This window comes from Phalacrocorax carbo, chromosome 23 (assembly GCF_963921805.1).
Source record: "Phalacrocorax carbo chromosome 23, bPhaCar2.1, whole genome shotgun sequence".
In the NCBI taxonomy this organism is placed as follows: Eukaryota; Metazoa; Chordata; class Aves; order Suliformes; family Phalacrocoracidae; genus Phalacrocorax; species Phalacrocorax carbo.
This window is the reverse complement of record NC_087535.1, coordinates 3,935,739-3,954,886: the sequence shown is the minus strand read 5'-3', so window position 1 is coordinate 3,954,886 and position 19,148 is coordinate 3,935,739. Positions and strand designations below refer to the sequence as shown.

Below are 19,148 nucleotides of genomic sequence, written 5' to 3'. Positions count from 1 at the left end.
AATATCAGTGTTGCTGCAGAACGGGGTGAAGGATTTCCGTTGGAAAGCAAGAGCTCAGGCACTTCCTCCAGCAGCGTCACTGCGATGCGGGAGGGCTCGCGAGGCAGACACTTTTGAACGGGACACGCTGGGCAGCCCCCAGCAATGCCCCTTCCCTGGGCTTGACGATGGCCGTGGAGCTGAGAGTCCTCCTCCTGCTGCCGCTCTGGGTCCCAGGTAAGAGAAGGGCTGGCTGTGCCTCAGGCTTCCCACGCACCCAGGGGCAGAGGGACACCCTGCCCCGCTTCCCGCTGCCTCTGCAGCTCCACAGCGGGGGGAAACACAACACCGGCCGCACTCTGAGCTGAGCAACTCCTGGCAGGCATGGGGAGGGAAGGGGCAGCCCCAGTTCCCACCACCGCACGTCTCGCTCCTCCAGCCTCTCAGCACAAACCACCCTGGGAGCAGAGAGCTCCACACTCCAAAGCAGCCCCGCCGCCTCCCCCGCTCACCATTTCCCATCGCACTGCCTGGCCCCGCGCCGCTCCTCCGATTGCAGCCCTGGGTCAGGACAGAGCTGTCCGGGGGCGCCCACCTGCCTCCCCTGACACCCCAGCAGAAACCACAAACCTTCCAGCATGTGGGAGGTTGGGGAAGCAAGGCAGGACAGTCACCAGGTTCTTGTTTCCCTCCGCAAAGGCTTGTTTGCCTCTCGGTGCCCGACCCATGCGGGGCTGTGCGTGCAGAGCGCTCGCACCGTCTCTCTGGCACAGACGTGCTCTGGGCAGAGCTGCCCCTACACGGGCCTCGCTCCTCTCCCCCACTCTCTTCATCTCCCCCAGCAAGCGCTAGCTTTCGCCCAGCTCTTCAGCAGCACCTCTCAGGGCCAATGGATGGACCCTTCAGAGCAGGGACTGCCTATGTGGGGTGCCTGGGCAGCCCTGCGCCCAGCACAGCCTCGCGCCCCCGCGTCACTGAGCATCCTCGTAGGACGTGGCATGGAGGGGCTGCGGGCTGCTGGGGCAAGCTCAGGCCCAGACACCGCTCAAGCATTTTGTCCCCAGCACACACTGCCCTTGCTCCTTCCCTCTGTCCCAGCCCCACATCCCGCACAGGCAGCCACCCGGCTCCTGAGGGGCGCCTGAGCCCCAGCACTGCCACCCCCTGCGTGGGGAGGGCTTGGCCTCCACTTCACCTCAGGCCAGGGGCGGGAACAGCGGGTGGGCTGCGGGGGCACCTCCAAGCACTGCGCCACGCACGGCTCCAATCAGCCTTCAAGGTCCAACCCCTCTACACGCACACGTCTGTGGGTTTCAAATCGCAGCTGCAGTCCCAGCTCACATCTCAGCACTGATCACCAGAAATCAACCTTCCCATTGCCAAGCTGATGAATTTAGCAGGGGAAATGGGTCGTGGTTTCTGGAGACCCTCCTGACACAAGTGCCCATGGAGGAACGTCAGAGGCAGAGATTCCCCCAGTGTGCATCAGGAGTGTGTGGGCAGCCCTGCATCAGGTTCCTCTCCACCACCACATCTCATATTTACAGGTCTCCATGCCCAAACAACCGATGCTGTGGAGAGATTATCAGAAGGAAGCACTCTCTATATCCACTGTCCTTACACAGCACAGAGAAACTACCAGCACCCAAAAGCCTGGTGCCGCCTGAGAGGTGACAAATGGGAGCCCTTAGTGGAGACGACCGTATCAAGCCAATACCCGTCTGTGACCCGGGCCACAAATGGGAAAGTTACAATAGAGGACTATCCCCTGAATCACACCGTGTCCATCACCATGGTCAACCTCCAGGCAGAGGACTCAGGCATATACTCCTGTGCTTACCCTCACTACCCCGACCTATATTATCTTCTAAAAACAATCTCTCTGATTGTTTTCAAGGGTGAGTACCTTTTTCCCCACACAAAAACAAGTCTTGTCAGAAAGCAGCATCATTCCCTCCCCCGTTCTGTCTCCCCTTGACCACACAGCTGAGCGGCTGCCCCCAAACCCCACAGACACTCACCCTCCCCAGCCTCGCTCCCCACCTTCCCCGCTCACACCAGCACGCTCTAAAGGAGACCCACACACTCGCTGGCCCTGCAGCCTCCCCGCTCCCTCTTGTCCTGCCCTACCTCACCCCTGCCCTGCCTGACGGCCGCCCATGACGGACTTGCCCCAGGGCACAGGTTGGCCCCGCTGCCCAGCTCAGGCCGGGGGGCGGATGCCCGTGTGCCCACCGCTCGCCGCTCAGCGACCGCATGTGCTCTTTCGCAGAGTTGCACCGGTACGAGTTGGACAGTCTCTCTGTGCAGTGCCCGTACAGCACCCACGGCTACGGCACAGATACAAAAACCTGGTGTCGAACACAAGGTCAGACTGAGTGTAACGTCGTGGCGAGGACAGGTTACCCTTCAGCACGTCGGAACAATAAAGACCTGGAAGGCAGAACATTGGTCTGGGATCGCACCAGGCAGAGGACTGTCACCATCACCATGCAGAAGCTGCAGGCCCACGACACCGGCCTGTACTGGTGTGCACTCTCCAGAGGCGGTCCCCTCACCCCTATAATGGGGGTCAAGCTCTCGGTGTCCAAGAGTGAGTACCTACTGGCAGCCAAGCGTGGCTGTTGGCAGATTTCAGCCCCACCTCCCCTGCCTGTTCCCCCTCCCGTCCCGCACCACACCTCGGAGCAGGGAGAAGCCCAGCGCTGCCGCCGCACAGCTCGCGCCCATCTCTCCCTGCCTGCCTCTCTCTCTGCCGGACACGCTGGCGCCTGCCCCTCGGAGCCAAAGCTCAGGCCTGGCCCTTCGTGCTCTGCCTGCTCCCAGCAGAGACTCCTGCCACGTTCCCGTCACCTCCCACAAACGGGGCCACTCGTCACAACTGCTTCCCACAGCCACGAGCCAGCGGCTCCAGCAGCACCTTCCCCAGCTCAGCACTTGCTGGCCCACGCGGCCCACTGCTGGAGACCTCCCCCACGGCCAGCCATTGCTCTGGCTCTGGCCCCGCACCGGCCACCCCTCCCTGGTCCTTGCCTCCCAGAGCCTACAGGCTGAGCGCCTGTGGCCACGCCGTCCCTGGGCAACCAAAGGAAGGGGAGGGACAGGACCCCTCCCAAGCTGTGACTCACCTCTGCGCCAGGAATCTGCCTCCAGCCCCCTTCTGCTCCTCGTCTCTGGAGGGAGAAGGACACCCAGGGACCGCTCAGCCCACAGCACCTATTCCAGGGCTGGCAAAGGGGTGCTGCTGGGCCTGCATTGGCATCTCACCAGGCGTGCCGGCTCTTTTCCAGGGCTCCAACGATACACAGCCAAGGAGTCAGGCAATGTCTCTGTCCAGTGTCAGTACAGCGCCCAGCACTATGGGGCTCTGAACAAAGCCTGGTGCAAAGAGGGAGCTCAGCAAGCATGTACTGCCATGGTCAACACGATTTCAAAGCCTTCAGGGTACCTCAGGGCACCCCAGCAAGGCAGAGTCACGATCCAGGACGACAGCCAGCGGGGGATTGTCACCATCACCATGGAGGACGTGCAGGCACGGGACTCCGGCGTGTACTGGTGTGCGCTTTATGAACAGCTGCACCTTTTCCGAATGGTGGAGGTTACGCTCAGTATTTCTAACGGTGAGTCCTGACCTGTAGGGAAACGTGGTGGCTTCAACATTCCAGATGCACTTTCCTGCTCTCTCCCTCTAGTCTCTGCACTGCCCAGCTTACACCACCTCCCGCCCTACACCTGGCTGCGTTTCCCTGCCCAAACCCCACATCATCGTACCTTCTCACACTAACCATGCTCTGGAAGAGCAACAGGCCTCAGAACTGAACCACATGCATGGGCTGGCTTACCTCTCTTTTACGCAAGAGCAGCTTCAGTCATCCTCACAGAGGTGTTTCTGCCACTCATCCTCATGATGCCAGTTCTGTCCCTTTACAGCAACTCATGCCTTGCCTTCCAAAGACTATTGAGACCTTCCCATGTGGTTGCCCAGAGGACGACCTTTACACCCCTAGTTTTAAGGTCTGAAGCTTCTACCTTTCCTTCCAGCACAGTGGTTTAACACAAAGTGGTAACGCTTTGGCGCCTGCTCGTGGCAGACTGGCACCGTGCTATGGCCTCTCTGTCTGGAGTTTGGCAGAGCAGTGCGGAAGGGATATGGCAATCCAGGAGGGGAGAGGGGACGGCCTCATTCTCTAGGTGAAAATCCCGACACATGCCACTGAACCCAGGCTCAGAGCGAGCAGGCTCCTGCACACACAACCTCCCCTGTGCACAGAAACCGTCCTGGAACAATTCTTCCAGACGAGTCCTTCACAGGCAATGCTCTTTGCTCACTTTTCACAAGCCCCTGCCTGCTTCAGCACAGAGTCGTCAAGTGCTTCGTTGCTGCCTGAAGATCTCTGCCATAGAGCATATCTGCTTGCACTTGCAGCGCTTCCCCCTCCACGTGTTGCGGTGGTACACGCAGAGCGGGGCTCCTGCTGAGCTCCTCACCCCTCCCTCCCTCCTCCTTCCCTCCCACCTTTTGATCCTCACCTGGCTTTGCCTGATGCCAGCACGGCTTGATGGCACAGCTTACGGCCTGGGCAGCTTGTCTGCACTGGGTGTCACCGCGGGAGTGGCTTTATACCCGTGTAACAGTGGCCGGGAAATGGAGGTGGTAAATGCAAAGCAGCCCTGTAGTGACTGGTCTCCTCTTCACGTTTGTCATTGCAGTATCGGCTGGACCAACTTTGCCAGGTTCTGCAGGCACCACTCCCTCAACCCCTTCTGGCGACAGCCCAGCACCGAGGTAAGGCCTAGGGGAAGTCACTGAGTTTGAACACAGGCAAGAGTTATTCAAGTCTTGTATTAGTTCCGCTGGACTTAACATCCCTTCACCGTGCCTGTAGAGATACTCCAGCCAGAGCACCACCTCAGCAGCTGCACACTTGCCTGGCCATTCTGCTTTGCGCTCTCTCCTTCATTGACAGAGGTCAACCCTTTCTCTGAATGCATTTCACTTGCAGATGAAACACCAAACATCTTTTCTTCCCCGTCTCCAGTGACTCCCTCATACGCCACTGAGACAACTACTGGTAATGAGGAAGAAGTAAAACAAAACGGGTGAGCTGTCCCCTGCTGCCAGGGGAGAGGGGCAGCACAGGCCAGTCTGGGCACTACAGGGTAGAAGAGAGCAGGGTCCGTCTTCTCTGTCACGAGGTGGCAAAAGAATCCCCTTCCTTTAGCAGCACACAAGTATGAGGGAAGTTGCTCATCTAATTCATCTCACAGATACTGAACTACTTGAGGAAGTCCTTCACAAAAGGTGACTAAGAAGCTGTGATGTTACGGGGCAAAAAAACCCCATTCCTCTGTCTAGAAAGTAGCAAGCAGAAAAGGATAGAATAACTGTGGTTTCACCACGCTTGGCAAAAGAAATGAACGTGGCTGCAAAGGTCCTCTGCCAGAAATATCGCCAGGTGGAGGATGTGGCTGGGCACCTCTCTACCTCCCCCAAGGTGAAAACAAAGGAGAAAAAAAACCCCCAAAACCTTGAAATGTAATAAACTCAATCTGGATAAAGAAAAATCTCCTGGTCTTTACAGGGAACCGAGGCCCCAAAACAGGAGGATCTGTAGCTCTTTTGCTTTAGTTATGGCGTAACTGACATCTTTGTCCATCCTCTTCGCATCATGAGAGCACGGAGCAATGAGTCTTCACACTACTTAGATACCGTGTAAAAATCGCCACACTCTTTCCATTTCTCTCTCTTCTTCATTGAGAGTAACTGTTAAATTTGCTCCTTTCAGAGTTTTCTCTGTGAGGATATCTCAAAGGCAATCTGCAGTATCCAGCTCCCCTCGGTTTGGAGAGACCAGCCTTTCATAATGCTAAACTGACGTCTGAAGAATTCTGCTGGCGACAGATTCACCTCCCTTCTTCCAGTCATTTCAGCCTCCCTTAAATAAGAATTCCTGCTGGATTTCCCTTACGAATGATCAAAGCACGTGTGTCCTATGAAATCCTTGCCCTCCCTGGGGAAGCCCTCCATCTCTCTGCATCAATTCTGCTGCTTCTGTGCATTTGTTTCTTTCTTTTGGGTTGGGGGTTTGGAATATTTATTCTTTTCTTCTAGGTTCCAGATCATCCTTTGGCCTGGCGTTGCTATCGTGACCAGCAAGACCCTGGCAGTAGTGATCCTAGTGTTCCTCGTGAGAAGGAGGAAGAGGAACTCCACCGTGAAGGCGCCCAGATGACAGTAAGCAGCAAAATCACAGTGCAAAAGTACAGTCACCTCCTGAAAGGGAACGCCCTGCCTGGTGGGGGTACAACTCATGAGGGCTTTCAGCCAAAACCCAAGCAAGTCCCTTCCCACCAAAGCTTTTCCACTGGGGCAACTTCATGGGATTGAATCCCATTCCGAGAAGCAATGAAATGGGTAAGACACCAACAGACACCAACAGACACACTGAGACGCTGCCCTTGAGCACAGCGGTGAGAAAAGCGCAAGGAAGAGAGGGGGGAAGGGGCCTGGGGAAAAAAACCCTCTGCTATATAGAGTCAGGTTTCCCCTCTTTTCCCCAAGGTCTCTTGAATTTCTGAAATGCAACTCCTCCCACCACAGCACTCCGTACCTCCAACTACACAAAGCCTCCCTCTCACAAGGCTCAGGGGACACTCTGTACGACCAGGCAATCTGTGCCCAGGTCCAGGAATATTCCTATCATTCTGCAAGGCACAGGAAGTGTTTACCCCCTTCAGGAAACACCAGCCTTCTTTTCCCCTTGCTGGACTCAAGTATGAACCCATCCAGGCTAACAGACATTTCAGGAACGGCTTTTCCCTCCTCCCGCCCGCGGCCGGAGACACCAGGAGGGGAGGCAGTTGTGACAAGAGCTCATGTGACACTCCCTGCCAAAAGCACCTCTGTGCCCCAGGCTGAAGCAGTCTCTTCCAGCAAGCCACAGCACAAGCTACCACCTGCTGCCACCCTGCCAGCCTCACCTGAGGCCAGCCCTTAAATATCTTCTGCCACGGAAGAGAGCAGAGTCAAAGGGGAGTGGGAGAGAGGGGAGAAAACAGCTTCCTACTGCCTCAATTAATGCTCTCGTCCTCCTCCTCTTTCTACCCTTCCCAGCAAGAGTCCAGCCAGCAGCCTCCCCTCCTCAGCCCCTTTGGAGCAGCAGAGGAGAGCGGCGGGCTGGAGGAGCCCACGAGCACCATCCCCTGCCGGGAGCTGCCCTCGCAGCCAGGCTGGCCGCTGCCACCAGCTCTCCTGCACTGCCAGGTCCCAGCTGGGAGCGGCCCCGCTGCTGCAACAGCGCAGGCTCTCACCCCACAGCGCCTGCACTTCCCACAGGCATTGGCAAACCCTCTCGGCCTCCACACGGGCCCCTGCGCCAGGGCTCTGCGAGGGTGCCCCACAGGAAATAAAACGTGCAAAAGGCAAGTGGATCTGGTCTGGTTTCTCCAGCGGGGCACTCTGGAGGGAGGCACCACGAGGGCTCTGTGCATGGCAGAGCACAGGGCACAAGGGAATGGCCGCGGTGGTGGGGATCGGGGATCACAAACATAGAATCATGGGATTATTAAGGTTGGAAAAGACCTCTCGGATCAGCAAGTCCAGCCATCAACGCAACACCCCTAGGCCTCCTAAACCATGTCCCCAAGTGCTACATCTACACGATGTTTAAATACCCCCAGGGATGGTGACTCCCCCTCCTCTCTGGGCAGCCTCTTCCAATGCCTGACCACTCTTGCAGTAAAGACGTGTTTCCTAATAGCCAAACTGAGCCTCTCCTCACGCAGCTTGAGGCCGTTTCCTCTCGTCCTGTCACTGGTGACCTGGGAGCAGAGACCAGCCCCCCCCTCACTCCAGCCCCTCTCAGGCAGCTGCAGAGAGCGAGAAGGGCTCCACACAGCCTCCTCTTCTCCAGGCTAAACCCCACCAGCCCCCTCAGCCGCCCCCCAGCACACTTGTGCTCCAGACCCTGCCCCAGCCCCGCTGCCCTTCTCTGGACACGCTCCAGCCCCTCAGGGTCCTGCTTGTTCCGAGGGGCCCAAACCTGAGCCCAGCATTCGAGGTGGGGCCTCCCCAGTGCCGAGCACAGGGGCCCCATCCCTGCCCAGCTCCTGCTGGCCACACCAGTGCTGACACAAGCCTGGGGGCTGGTGGCCTCCTTGGCCACCTGGGCACTGCTGGCTCATGCCCAGCTGGCTGTCAGACAGCACCCCCAGGGCCTTCTCCGCCGGGCTCTTTCCAGCCCCTCTGCCCCAGGCCTGGGGCGCTGCCTGGGGTTGGTGTGACCCAAGGGCAGGACCCGGCACTCGGCCTTGTTAAACCTCATACAGCTGAGCTCAGCCCATCGATGCGGCCTGTCCAGGTCCCTCTGCAGAGCCTTCCTACCCTCACGCAGATCAACGCTCCCGCCCATCTTGGTGTCATCTGCAAACTTATAGAATCATAGAATCGTTAAGGTTGGAAAAGACCCTTAAGATCATCGAGTCCAGCCGCTAACTTATCACTGACAAGTCCACCACTAAACAATATCCTCAAGTACCACATCAACTCTTCTTTTAAAAACCTCCTGGGATGAAGACTCCACCACCTCCCCTGGCAGCCTCTTCCAATGCCTGACAACCCTTTCGGTGAAGAATTTTTTCCTAACGTCCAACCTAAACTTCCCCTGGCGCAGCTTGAGACCATTTCCTCTCGTCCTATCGCTTGTTACTAGGGAGAAGAGACCGAACCCTCCTCGCTACAACCTCCTTTCAGGTAGTTGTAGAGAGCGATAAGGTCTCCCCTCAGCCTTCTCTTCTCCAGACTAAACAACCCCAGTTCCCTCAGCCACTCCTCATAAGACTTGTTCTCTCGACCCTTCACCAACTTTGTTGCCCTTCTCTGGACACGCTCCAGCACCTCAATGTCCTTCTTGTCCTGAGGGGCCCAAACCTGCACACAGTACTTCAGGTGGGGCTCACCAGTGTCGAGCACAGCGGAACCATCACCTCCCTGCTCCTGCTGGCCACACTGTTGCTGATCCAAGCCAGGACGCCATTGGCCTTCTTGGCCACCTGAGCACACTGCTGGCTCATGTTCAGCCGGCTGTCAGCAATCTTACTGAGGACGCACTCCATCCCCTCAGCCACATCATGGATAAAGACATTAAACAAGACTGGCCCCAAAACTGAGCCCTGGGGAACACGGCTTGTGACCAGCCACCAACTGGGTTTAGCTCCATTCACCACCACTCTCTGGGCTCGGCCAGACAGACAGGCAGTTTTTTACGCAGCAAAGAGTACACCTGACTAAGCCAGCAGCCACCAGCTTCTCTAGGAGGATGCTGCGGGAGACACTGTCAAAGGCTTTGCTCAAGTGCAGGCGCACAACATCCACAGCCTTTCCCTCACCCACCAGGCTGACAGACCTGTACTTCACTGGATCCTCCTTCCAGACCTTCTGGTAGATGAGCGCCACACTGGCAAGCTCCGGTCATCTGGCACCTCCCCTGTTACCCACCACTGCTGATAAATGATGGAGAGTGGCTTGATGAGCTCCTCCGCCAGCTCCCTCAGTGCTCTCGCGTGGATCCTGTCTGGCCCCATAGGCTTGTGAGTGTCCAGGTGGCTCTGCAGGTCATAAACTGCTTCCTCCTGCATTACGGAGGGTTTATTCCGCTCCCCATCCCTGCCTTCCAGCTCAGGAGGCTGATTACCCTGGGGACAAATGGTCTGACAGTTAAAGACAGAGGAAAAAAAGGCATTTAGTAGCTCAGCTTTTCCCTTGTCCTCGGTGGCACCTCTCCCCTCCGCATCAGACAGAGGATGGGAGTGCTAGCAAAGACCTCCCTGTTCAGCCACGCCAGTTGCCTTCCCCACCGGTTTGTCTTACAGCACATGGGGACAGCCTGCTCCCGCGCCTTCAAGGCGTCCTTGTTGAAGAATGCATGGCCTGTGGGAGTGTCCCTGCAGACACAGCCCTGGAGGCATTGCCACCCTGGCTTTGAGACGACTTTGCAACAAGGGGCTAGGTACGGGACACCTTGGGAACCCACAGAGAAGGGCTGGGCCATGGCAAAGGTCCTGCTCCAGCCTCCGTGGCTCCGGACAGCCAAAGGAGCGCCCCGCTGCCACTGGCGTCAGGGCAGAGCGTGACAATGGCCAGGCGAGAGCAGCAAAGGGCCTTTGCCATCAGGACGGGCCAAGCTCTGCTCTCAGACACTTCCCCAAACGCACTCGAAATTATCTTAATATCAGTGTTGCTGCAGAACGGGGTGAAGGATTTCCGTTGGAAAGCAAGAGCTCAGGCACTTCCTCCAGCAGCGTCACTGCGATGCGGGAGGGCTCGCGAGGCAGACACTTTTGAACGGGACACGCTGGGCAGCCCCCAGCAATGCCCCTTCCCTGGGCTTGACGATGGCCGTGGAGCTGAGAGTCCTCCTCCTGCTGCCGCTCTGGGTCCCAGGTAAGAGAAGGGCTGGCCGTGCCTCAGGCTTCCCACGCACCCAGGGGCAGAGGGACACCCTGCCCCGCTTCCCGCTGCCTCTGCAGCTCCACAGCGGGGGGAAACACAACACCGGCCGCACTCTGAGCTGAGCAACTCCTGGCAGGCATGGGGAGGGAAGGGGCAGCCCCAGTTCCCACCACCGCACGTCTCGCTCCTCCAGCCTCTCAGCACAAACCACCCTGGGAGCAGAGAGCTCCACACTCCAAAGCAGCCCCGCCGCCTCCCCCGCTCACCATTTCCCATCGCACTGCCTGGCCCCGCGCCGCTCCTCCGATTGCAGCCCTGGGTCAGGACAGAGCTGTCCGGGGGCGCCCACCTGCCTCCCCTGACACCCCAGCAGAAACCACAAACCTTCCAGCATGTGGGAGGTTGGGGAAGCAAGGCAGGACAGTCACCAGGTTCTTGTTTCCCTCCGCAAAGGCTTGTTTGCCTCTCGGTGCCCGACCCATGCGGGGCTGTGCGTGCAGAGCGCTCGCACCGTCTCTCTGGCACAGACGTGCTCTGGGCAGAGCTGCCCCTACACGGGCCTCGCTCCTCTCCCCCACTCTCTTCATCTCCCCCAGCAAGCGCTAGCTTTCGCCCAGCTCTTCAGCAGCACCTCTCAGGGCCAATGGATGGACCCTTCAGAGCAGGGACTGCCTATGTGGGGTGCCTGGGCAGCCCTGCGCCCAGCACAGCCTCGCGCCCCCGCGTCACTGAGCATCCTCGTAGGACGTGGCATGGAGGGGCTGCGGGCTGCTGGGGCAAGCTCAGGCCCAGACACCGCTCAAGCATTTTGTCCCCAGCACACACTGCCCTTGCTCCTTCCCTCTGTCCCAGCCCCACATCCCGCACAGGCAGCCACCCGGCTCCTGAGGGGCGCCTGAGCCCCAGCACTGCCACCCCCTGCGTGGGGAGGGCTTGGCCTCCACTTCACCTCAGGCCAGGGGCGGGAACAGCGGGTGGGCTGCGGGGGCACCTCCAAGCACTGCGACACGCACGGCTCCAATCAGCCTTCAAGGTCCAACCCCTCTACACGCACACGTCTGTGGGTTTCAAATCGCAGCTGCAGTCCCAGCTCACATCTCAGCACTGATCACCAGAAATCAACCTTCCCATTGCCAAGCTGATGAATTTAGCAGGGGAAATGGGTCGTGGTTTCTGGAGACCCTCCTGACACAAGTGCCCATGGAGGAACGTCAGAGGCAGAGATTCCCCCAGTGTGCATCAGGAGTGTGTGGGCAGCCCTGCATCAGGTTCCTCTCCACCACCACATCTCATATTTACAGGTCTCCATGCCCAAACAACCGATGCTGTGGAGAGATTATCAGAAGGAAGCACTCTCTATATCCACTGTCCTTACACAGCACAGAGAAACTACCAGCACCCAAAAGCCTGGTGCCGCCTGAGAGGTGACAAATGGGAGCCCTTAGTGGAGACGACCGTATCAAGCCAATACCCGTCTGTGACCCGGGCCACAAATGGGAAAGTTACAATAGAGGACTATCCCCTGAATCACACCGTATCCATCACCATGGTCAACCTCCAGGCAGAGGACTCAGGCATATACTCCTGTGCTTACCCTCACTACCCCGACCTATATTATCTTCTAAAAACAATCTCTCTGATTGTTTTCAAGGGTGAGTACCTTTTTCCCCACACAAAAACAAGTCTTGTCAGAAAGCAGCATCATTCCCTCCCCCGTTCTGTCTCCCCTTGACCACACAGCTGAGCGGCTGCCCCCAAACCCCACAGACACTCACCCTCCCCAGCCTCGCTCCCCACCTTCCCCGCTCACACCAGCACGCTCTAAAGGAGACCCACACACTCGCTGGCCCTGCAGCCTCCCCGCTCCCTCTTGTCCTGCCCTACCTCACCCCTGCCCTGCCTGACGGCCGCCCATGACGGACTTGCCCCAGGGCACAGGTTGGCCCCGCTGCCCAGCTCAGGCCGGGGGGCGGATGCCCGTGTGCCCACCGCTCGCCGCTCAGCGACCGCATGTGCTCTTTCGCAGAGTTGCACCGGTACGAGTTGGACAGTCTCTCTGTGCAGTGCCCGTACAGCACCCACGGCTACGGCACAGATACAAAAACCTGGTGTCGAACACAAGGTCGCACTGAGTGTAACGTCGTGGCGAGGACAGGTTACCCTTCAGCACGTCGGAACAATAAAGACCTGGAAGGCAGAACATTGGTCTGGGATCGCACCAGGCAGAGGACTGTCACCATCACCATGCAGAAGCTGCAGGCCCACGACACCGGCCTGTACTGGTGTGCACTCTCCAGAGGTGGTCCCCTCACCCCTATAATGGGGGTCAAGCTCTCGGTGTCCAAGAGTGAGTACCTACTGGCAGCCAAGCGTGGCTGTTGGCAGATTTCAGCCCCACCTCCCCTGCCTGTTCCCCCTCCCGTCCCACACCACACCTCGGAGCAGGGAGAAGCCCAGCGCTGCCGCCGCACAGCTCGCGCCCATCTCTCCCTGCCTGCCTCTCTCTCTGCCGGACACGCTGGTGCCTGCCCCTCGGAGCCAAAGCTCAGGCCTGGCCCTTCGTGCTCTGCCTGCTCCCAGCAGAGACTCCCGCCACGTTCCCGTCACCTCCCACAAACGGGGCCACTCGTCACAACTGCTTCCCACAGCCACGAGCCAGCGGCTCCAGCAGCACCTTCCCCAGCTCAGCACTTGCTGGCCCACGCGGCCCACTGCTGGAGACCTCCCCCACAGCCAGCCATTGCTCTGGCTCTGGCCCCGCACCGGCCACCCCTCCCTGGTCCTTGCCTCCCAGAGCCTACAGGCTGAGCGCCTGTGGCCACGCCGTCCCTGGGCAACCAAAGGAAGGGGAGGGACAGGACCCCTCCCAAGCTGTGACTCACCTCTGCGCCAGGAATCTGCCTCCAGCCCCCTTCTGCTCCTCGTCTCTGGAGGGAGAAGGACACCCAGGGACTGCTCAGCCCACAGCATCTATTCCAGGGCTGGCAAAGGGGTGCTGCTGGGCCTGCATTGGCATCTCACCAGGCGTGCCGGCTCTTTTCCAGGGCTCCAACGATACACAGCCAAGGAGTCAGGCAATGTCTCTGTCCAGTGTAAGTACAGCGCCCAGCACTATGGGGCTCTGAACAAAGCCTGGTGCAAAGAGGGAGCTCAGCAAGCATGTACTGCCATGGTCAACACGATTTCAAAGCCTTCAGGGTACCTCAGGGCACCCCAGCAAGGCAGAGTCACGATCCAGGACGACAGCCAGCGGGGGATTGTCACCATCACCATGGAGGACGTGCAGGCACGGGACTCCGGCGTGTACTGGTGTGCGCTTTATGAACAGCTGCACCTTTTCCGAATGGTGGAGGTTACGCTCAGTATTTCTAACGGTGAGTCCTGACCTGTAGGGAAACGTGGTGGCTTCAACATTCCAGATGCACTTTCCTGCTCTCTCCCTCTAGTCTCTGCACTGCCCAGCTTACACCACCTCCCGCCCTACACCTGGCTGCGTTTCCCTGCCCAAACCCCACATCATCGTACCTTCTCACACTAACCATGCTCTGGAAGAGCAACAGGCCTCAGAACTGAACCACATGCATGGGCTGGCTTACCTCTCTTTTACGCAAGAGCAGCTTCAGTCATCCTCACAGAGGTGTTTCTGCCACTCATCCTCATGATGCCAGTTCTGTCCCTTTACAGCAACTCATGCCTTGCCTTCCAAAGACTATTGAGACCTTCCCATGTGGTTGCCCAGAGGACGACCTTTACAGCCCTAGTTTTAAGGTCTGAAGCTTCTACCTTTCCTTCCAGCACAGTGGTTTAACACAAAGTGGCAACGCTTTGGCGCCTGCTCATGGCAGACTGGCACCGTGCTATGGCCTCTCTGTCTGGAGTTTGGCAGAGCAGCGCGGAAGGGATATGGCAATCCAGGAGGGGAGAGGGGACGGCCTCATTCTCTAGGTGAAAATCCCGACACATGCCACTGAACCCAGGCTCAGAGCGAGCAGGCTCCTGCACACACAACCTCCCCTGTGCACAGAAACCGTCCTGGAACAATTCTTCCAGACGAGTCCTTCACAGGCAATGCTCTTTGCTCACTTTTCACAAGCCCCTGCCTGCTTCAGCACAGAGTCGTCAAGTGCTTCGTTGCTGCCTGAAGATCTCTGCCATAGAGCATATCTGCTTGCACTTGCAGCGCTTCCCCCTCCACGTGTTGCGGTGGTACACGCAGAGCGGGGCTCCTGCTGAGCTCCTCACCCCTCCCTCCCTCCTCCTTCCCTCCCACCTTTTGATCCTCACCTGGCTTTGCCTGATGCCAGCACGGCTTGATGGCACAGCTTACGGCCTGGGCAGCTTGTCTGTGCTGGGTGTCACCGCGGGAGTGGCTTTCTACCCGTGTAACAGTGGCCGGGAAATGGAGGTGGTAAATGCAAAGCAGCCCTGTAGTGACTGGTCTCCTCTTCACGTTTGTCATTGCAGTATCGGCTGGACCAACTTTGACAGGTTCTGCAGGCCCCAATCACTCAACCCCTTCTGGCGACAGCCCAGCACAGAGGTAAGGCCTAGGGGAAGTCACTGAGTTTGAACACAGGCAAGAGTTAGTAATGTCTCGCCCACAACACACCTGTCTCACTGCCCAGGCACTCTTGGGCACTCTGAAGGCTCCTGCTCACAGAAAATTAAGGTATGACAGACATCCTGCCAAAGGTGGCCTCTCCTCTTCCAGCTCTGCCCTAAGCGTAATCACAAAGGAAGAAGCAGATATTGATAAAATCGTATCGCACCCTTCTGGAATGTACATGCCTACCTACTTTTTCACCCTTATATCTTTGGGCTCTGCTCTTTGTGGCAACAGAAACCCCCTGATTCTGCCCCTAAGCCCTTCTGTCTCGACTTTGCCTGTCTCGACCAGGCCCTAAGAGGTAAAGGATTTTCTTCCTTTGGACGTCTGCTGTCATCAACACCACAGCAGCACCTAAGGGTACAATCGCACATCAGCTCCAGTGTGCCAGGTGCAGCAACGCAGAGGAGCAGAAGGCAGTACCTGCTCCAGAGAGCCTGGAGTTGTGCTCTCAGCTCTCAACGGCGGCTTGTTTTTACAGCACAGGGAGTACTTTAGGAAAAGCTCGGAAGGCACAGCCACGTAGAGAAATCAAGATAGCATTTCTGCAGGAGAACCAGACCCTCCTTCCACGGGCATAAAAGCTATTCCTGCCCCTTTTTTGGTCACTGTTTGGTAACGGGCTGCGCCAGCATCACGCTGTGCTACCATCTAACGCTGCTAACTCATCTGCTCCCCTGGCTTCAGCTCAGCTGTAAACATCTTCAACCTACTCTCTGGGGTCCTGAGCGTCCTCTTCATCCTGGCACTGATCACCTCGATCACGCTGTGTATCAGGCGGCGCAAGCAGCTCAAGAGAAGAGGTATGTGGAGGCTGGTGATGCCTCGTGCTCTAGTCTGTGCTGAACAGGGCCTTCTCTGGCCTTCACTTTTCTGCTCCAGCCGAGCTTATTCCCACCTCACAGTGCCCGGGAGAGGATAAGGCAGGGGCAGCCTGAGAAGCCTCAAGGCAGGCTCCTTGCTGCCATCTCCTCTCACAGTAAGTCAAACCTATGCTCCTCCAGGCTCTGCACAGGGCACCTCCTACCATGGTAGAGGAGAACTAGAGTGACAGCAATGTCTTCACCAGTTCAGGGTAGATGTGTCCCACTGGCACAGCCACTGCTGCCACCGCTGGGCGATCCCACAGCCTTCCCCAACAACCCTGAAGCATAGGCAACGCCCAGGCACTTCATGGACTTCTCTGCTTCTAACGCCTCTGCTTTTGGCTCATTCCAAAGGTCCCAGACAAGCAGAGGACATCTATGACAAACCAGAGGACATAGCACAGGTAAGGGAGACGATCCATTTCCCATGTGGCACCTGACTGCCTTACCAATAGTCTGTGAGGAGCTGGCTGATGAGGACCCTGCTGCTCATTTCTGGCTGTGAGCAGGAGGGGAAATGGGATTGAATGTCACCAGGGAGAGGAATGTTCCCAGTGGAGAGAGAGGGGCGTAATTCACGTAAGGAAACTCTAAACCACAGTGGAGCAAATTCTAGTAATCTCTGAGAAATTGCTCCAAGACTAGAAGCCAAGGTGAAACGATGGGGTTGTAACCTGTCTCGAGGGGAGGGGATGAAGGAAAGAGTCCTCTCTTCTTCCACCTCAGTCATGCCCAAAGGTAAGTTTTTACATGGCCTCTCCTCTCCTCCTGGGAGAATCCTGTTCTTCCGATAACAGCTGTGGCCTGGCACGGCATCATATGAACAAGGGTTTTCCCTTTCTTTTCATAGCCTGACAGCACTGAAAGAATGGAAAGTCCCAGTCATGACAGCACAGACCTAAAATATGTTACCCTGAACTTTAAATCCCAACTCAGCCCTGAGGATCCTCTCTACTGCAATGCTGAACCAAATCAGACTCACAGGAAACCCGAAGAGGAAAACGTGGAATATGCTACCATTGCACTCAAGCAGTTGCCGATGAACGACAAGAGGTGAAGCACAGAATCCCCAAACAGTCCAGAAACGGGAGAAAAGAACTGGAATACAAAGTGGGAACGGGGAGGAGGAGGTGTGTGGATGGACACTGGGGAAAGGTCTATGCTTCCGCTGCCGTGTCTATGTTGCCTATGCATCTTAAGCCTTCCCTCCTGTTAGAGGCCAGGAGAGCATTTTGCCCCAAGTGTGCAGATCCTCTCAGGTCAGACAGACGTGCTGGGTAATTCTCAGGATCCCTTACGCATCTGCTTTCTTCAATTCCAGTAAAACGCAGACTCTTTTAGAGAGGCAGCCGTGGAAGACTGACCTTTTGAAAAGGAGCAATATTCCTCTGGTCGTGGGTGGGGTTGGTATTTCAACTCTCTTCACCGGTACAAACTCTATCCTGCTCCTACCACGGCCAAGCAAACCCATGCCAGCGACGTAGGGATAAACGTCTAACCTTGCTGTGACCGGGGCCATTTGCCATGTAATGGGCGGGGGTTACGAGCACTGGGCCGTCAGCATAAGCAGAACCGGCGTCTCCCGGAAGGCCAACGGCTTGAGGGTGTATTGCAACCCGATGATATGCTGCGTTGCAAACTTTGCAAACTGACGACTGTGCTGTGTGAACCTGAGCACCAGAAGGTCTTGCAGCTACCAAACAGTAACGGGGCACAGAAGTAACACGTAGACATTTTGAGACTTAATGCAAATTCCCCTATAACCTAAAGTCATCACTCTGCTCAGGTAAGAAGTAAGATAGTAAGAGGCTTTCGGACTAAAGCAAAATGTTCAGCTTCAGGTCAAGAAACAGAGCGTGCACAGTGGCATGTTGGGGGTAGGAGGGAACGGAGGTGATGTCGCTTCTGAGTGCACGTACAAGTGTCCCTTCACAGAGGGCAGAGGGCTGTGGGAGGGATTCTGTGCGGCTGCTGAGGCTTACACTAGCAAGAGCCTCCAACACTGCACCTTCTAGACAAGTCAGTTATTCCCAAGCCTCAGCGCTGGATTTGCTCTCAGGGCCATCCACAGCCACAGCGTTTTTATGCGGCCTTTGAGGCCTGTACATTGAACACAGAACGAAGCAGCAGCTGAAATCTGAAGTTTCAGGCGTGGCTTCCCATGTGGAGCATGTGCACGCTGCCCTGTCCTTTCACCACCCCCTAATCCAAGGCCCTGACTTTGTTCAGCACCACCTGGCTGCCCTGATGCCTCACACCCTCTCTTCCCCAAGAACACACAGACTTGCTGCTTGAACCAAGGCAGCGTGGAATCAAGACAAGCAGGGAGGACCAAAAAGGAGTCTTTCCGGAGAAAGGAAAGAAGGGAGCAGCATGTGGTATTGCACTGGAGGGGAGGGCAGGGCACTGGGACGCTTTTGAACGGAATTGGCCTGGCTGCGCTAACGGCAAGGACGAGCCCTGCTGCTGAAGGAGGAAGGTCCTTAGCACAGAGCAAGACACCGGTAGGCTGTGCCAAGAAGCAGCAGGAAGTACGACACAGAGAGCAGGGGAAGGAGTATGAGCGTAAGCGGGTCGGTCCCAACATCAGCTGATATAACAGGGGGGACACAATGGTAATTGCGAGTGGATTATTTACAGATGTAAATGTCCAAGTAAGCCAGACACACGGTATATTTGTGGATCTCCAGTGAAGCTATGATGCAGGTTGGCAATTTCTAAAAGCTGCCACAGGAACCCTCTGCTAGCTGGGACCTCATCAAACCCTGCTATCCTGAATAATCACACCATAAAACATCAAACACGTTTTTCCAGTGCACTTGGTCTCTCACCTTCATTCTTATGAGGCATCTTTGCATGTCTTCAGGAATCACTATCCAGCTCATCTCAGGTGTAGGTATGTTCTTTTGCAGCACTGTGCTGTACTTTAAAGAGCTCTTCCCAGTCTAGTCACCAGTACAGCTGGTTCTTGGTAAGTTCTTTGGAAGACCAATACAAACCAGCATGCCTACTTCTAGCTTATTTTTTTGGCTACACCATAGAAATCAAGATTTGATGTCTTCATCAAGAGAAAATAGTTCATTCAGCCAAGACTCCCCTAACTATTTACTGTTCAGTCAGTTACACTCGGTCAAACAGTGGAAGAGTTATAGTAGAAAACAACTGAGTTCAAGAGGGAGACAGGAGACAGTTGCTTCTGACCAAAGAGAATCCAGATTTGTGCTCACTGGAGCAGGAATGAACAAAA

The 19,148-nt window shown here is 56.7% G+C and overlaps 3 protein-coding genes across 5 annotated transcripts; all 3 read left to right on the top strand.

Annotated features, from left to right (window-relative positions):
- On the top strand, positions 1–7,390 carry LOC135316883 (uncharacterized). 3 transcript variants are annotated; one of them, XM_064471938.1, is made up of 7 exons: positions 1–216; positions 1,527–1,877; positions 2,252–2,572; positions 3,270–3,599; positions 4,983–5,079; positions 6,092–6,214; positions 7,094–7,390. In XM_064471938.1, exons 1-6 carry the CDS (start codon positions 168–170, stop codon positions 6,210–6,212), a joined length of 1,269 nt encoding a protein of 422 aa, XP_064328008.1. In that variant the 5' UTR covers positions 1–167; the 3' UTR covers positions 6,213–6,214; positions 7,094–7,390. The 3 variants fall into 3 exon arrangements, with proteins under 3 accessions (XP_064328008.1, XP_064328009.1, XP_064328006.1); XM_064471939.1 differs by lacking the exon at positions 7,094–7,390 and adding an exon at positions 6,542–7,087; XM_064471936.1 differs by lacking the exon at positions 7,094–7,390 and having other exon boundaries at positions 6,092–7,087.
- Positions 7,391–9,958: 2,568 nt separating this feature from the next.
- LOC135316977 (triggering receptor expressed on myeloid cells 1-like) lies at positions 9,959–13,237 on the top strand. The gene is made up of 4 exons (XM_064472462.1): positions 9,959–10,420; positions 11,731–12,081; positions 12,456–12,776; positions 13,224–13,237. The coding sequence occupies exons 1-4, from the start codon at positions 10,372–10,374 to the stop codon at positions 13,235–13,237; spliced, it is 735 nt and encodes a 244-aa protein (XP_064328532.1). The 5' UTR covers positions 9,959–10,371.
- Positions 12,980–17,243, top strand: LOC135316884 (CMRF35-like molecule 1). Its single transcript, XM_064471944.1, has 5 exons — positions 12,980–13,803; positions 14,894–14,969; positions 15,723–15,838; positions 16,256–16,305; positions 16,752–17,243. Exons 1-5 carry the CDS (start codon positions 13,599–13,601, stop codon positions 16,956–16,958), a joined length of 654 nt encoding a protein of 217 aa, XP_064328014.1. The 5' UTR covers positions 12,980–13,598; the 3' UTR covers positions 16,959–17,243.
- Positions 17,244–19,148: the final 1,905 nt, after the last annotated feature.

What these genes read in the sequence shown, in the direction of transcription:
- LOC135316883 (XM_064471938.1), top strand. Translation starts at nt 168, where the DNA reads ATGGCCGTGGAGCTGAGAGTCCTCCTCCTGCTGCCGCTCTGGGTCCCA. An exon ending in CTCTCTGATTGTTTTCAAGG is followed by an intron (nt 1,878 to 2,251) that starts GTGAGTACCTTT and finishes GCTCTTTCGCAG; the next exon opens with AGTTGCACCGGTACGAGTTG. An exon ending in TACGCTCAGTATTTCTAACG is followed by an intron (nt 3,600 to 4,982) that starts GTGAGTCCTGAC and finishes TTTCACTTGCAG; the next exon opens with ATGAAACACCAAACATCTTT.
- LOC135316977 (XM_064472462.1), top strand. Translation starts at nt 10,372, where the DNA reads ATGGCCGTGGAGCTGAGAGTCCTCCTCCTGCTGCCGCTCTGGGTCCCA. An exon ending in GCTGCCGCTCTGGGTCCCAG is followed by an intron (nt 10,421 to 11,730) that starts GTAAGAGAAGGG and finishes TCATATTTACAG; the next exon opens with GTCTCCATGCCCAAACAACC. An exon ending in CTCTCTGATTGTTTTCAAGG is followed by an intron (nt 12,082 to 12,455) that starts GTGAGTACCTTT and finishes GCTCTTTCGCAG; the next exon opens with AGTTGCACCGGTACGAGTTG.
- LOC135316884 (XM_064471944.1), top strand. Translation starts at nt 13,599, where the DNA reads ATGGTCAACACGATTTCAAAGCCTTCAGGGTACCTCAGGGCACCCCAG. An exon ending in GGCGACAGCCCAGCACAGAG is followed by an intron (nt 14,970 to 15,722) that starts GTAAGGCCTAGG and finishes CCCTGGCTTCAG; the next exon opens with CTCAGCTGTAAACATCTTCA. An exon ending in CAAGCAGCTCAAGAGAAGAG is followed by an intron (nt 15,839 to 16,255) that starts GTATGTGGAGGC and finishes CTCATTCCAAAG; the next exon opens with GTCCCAGACAAGCAGAGGAC.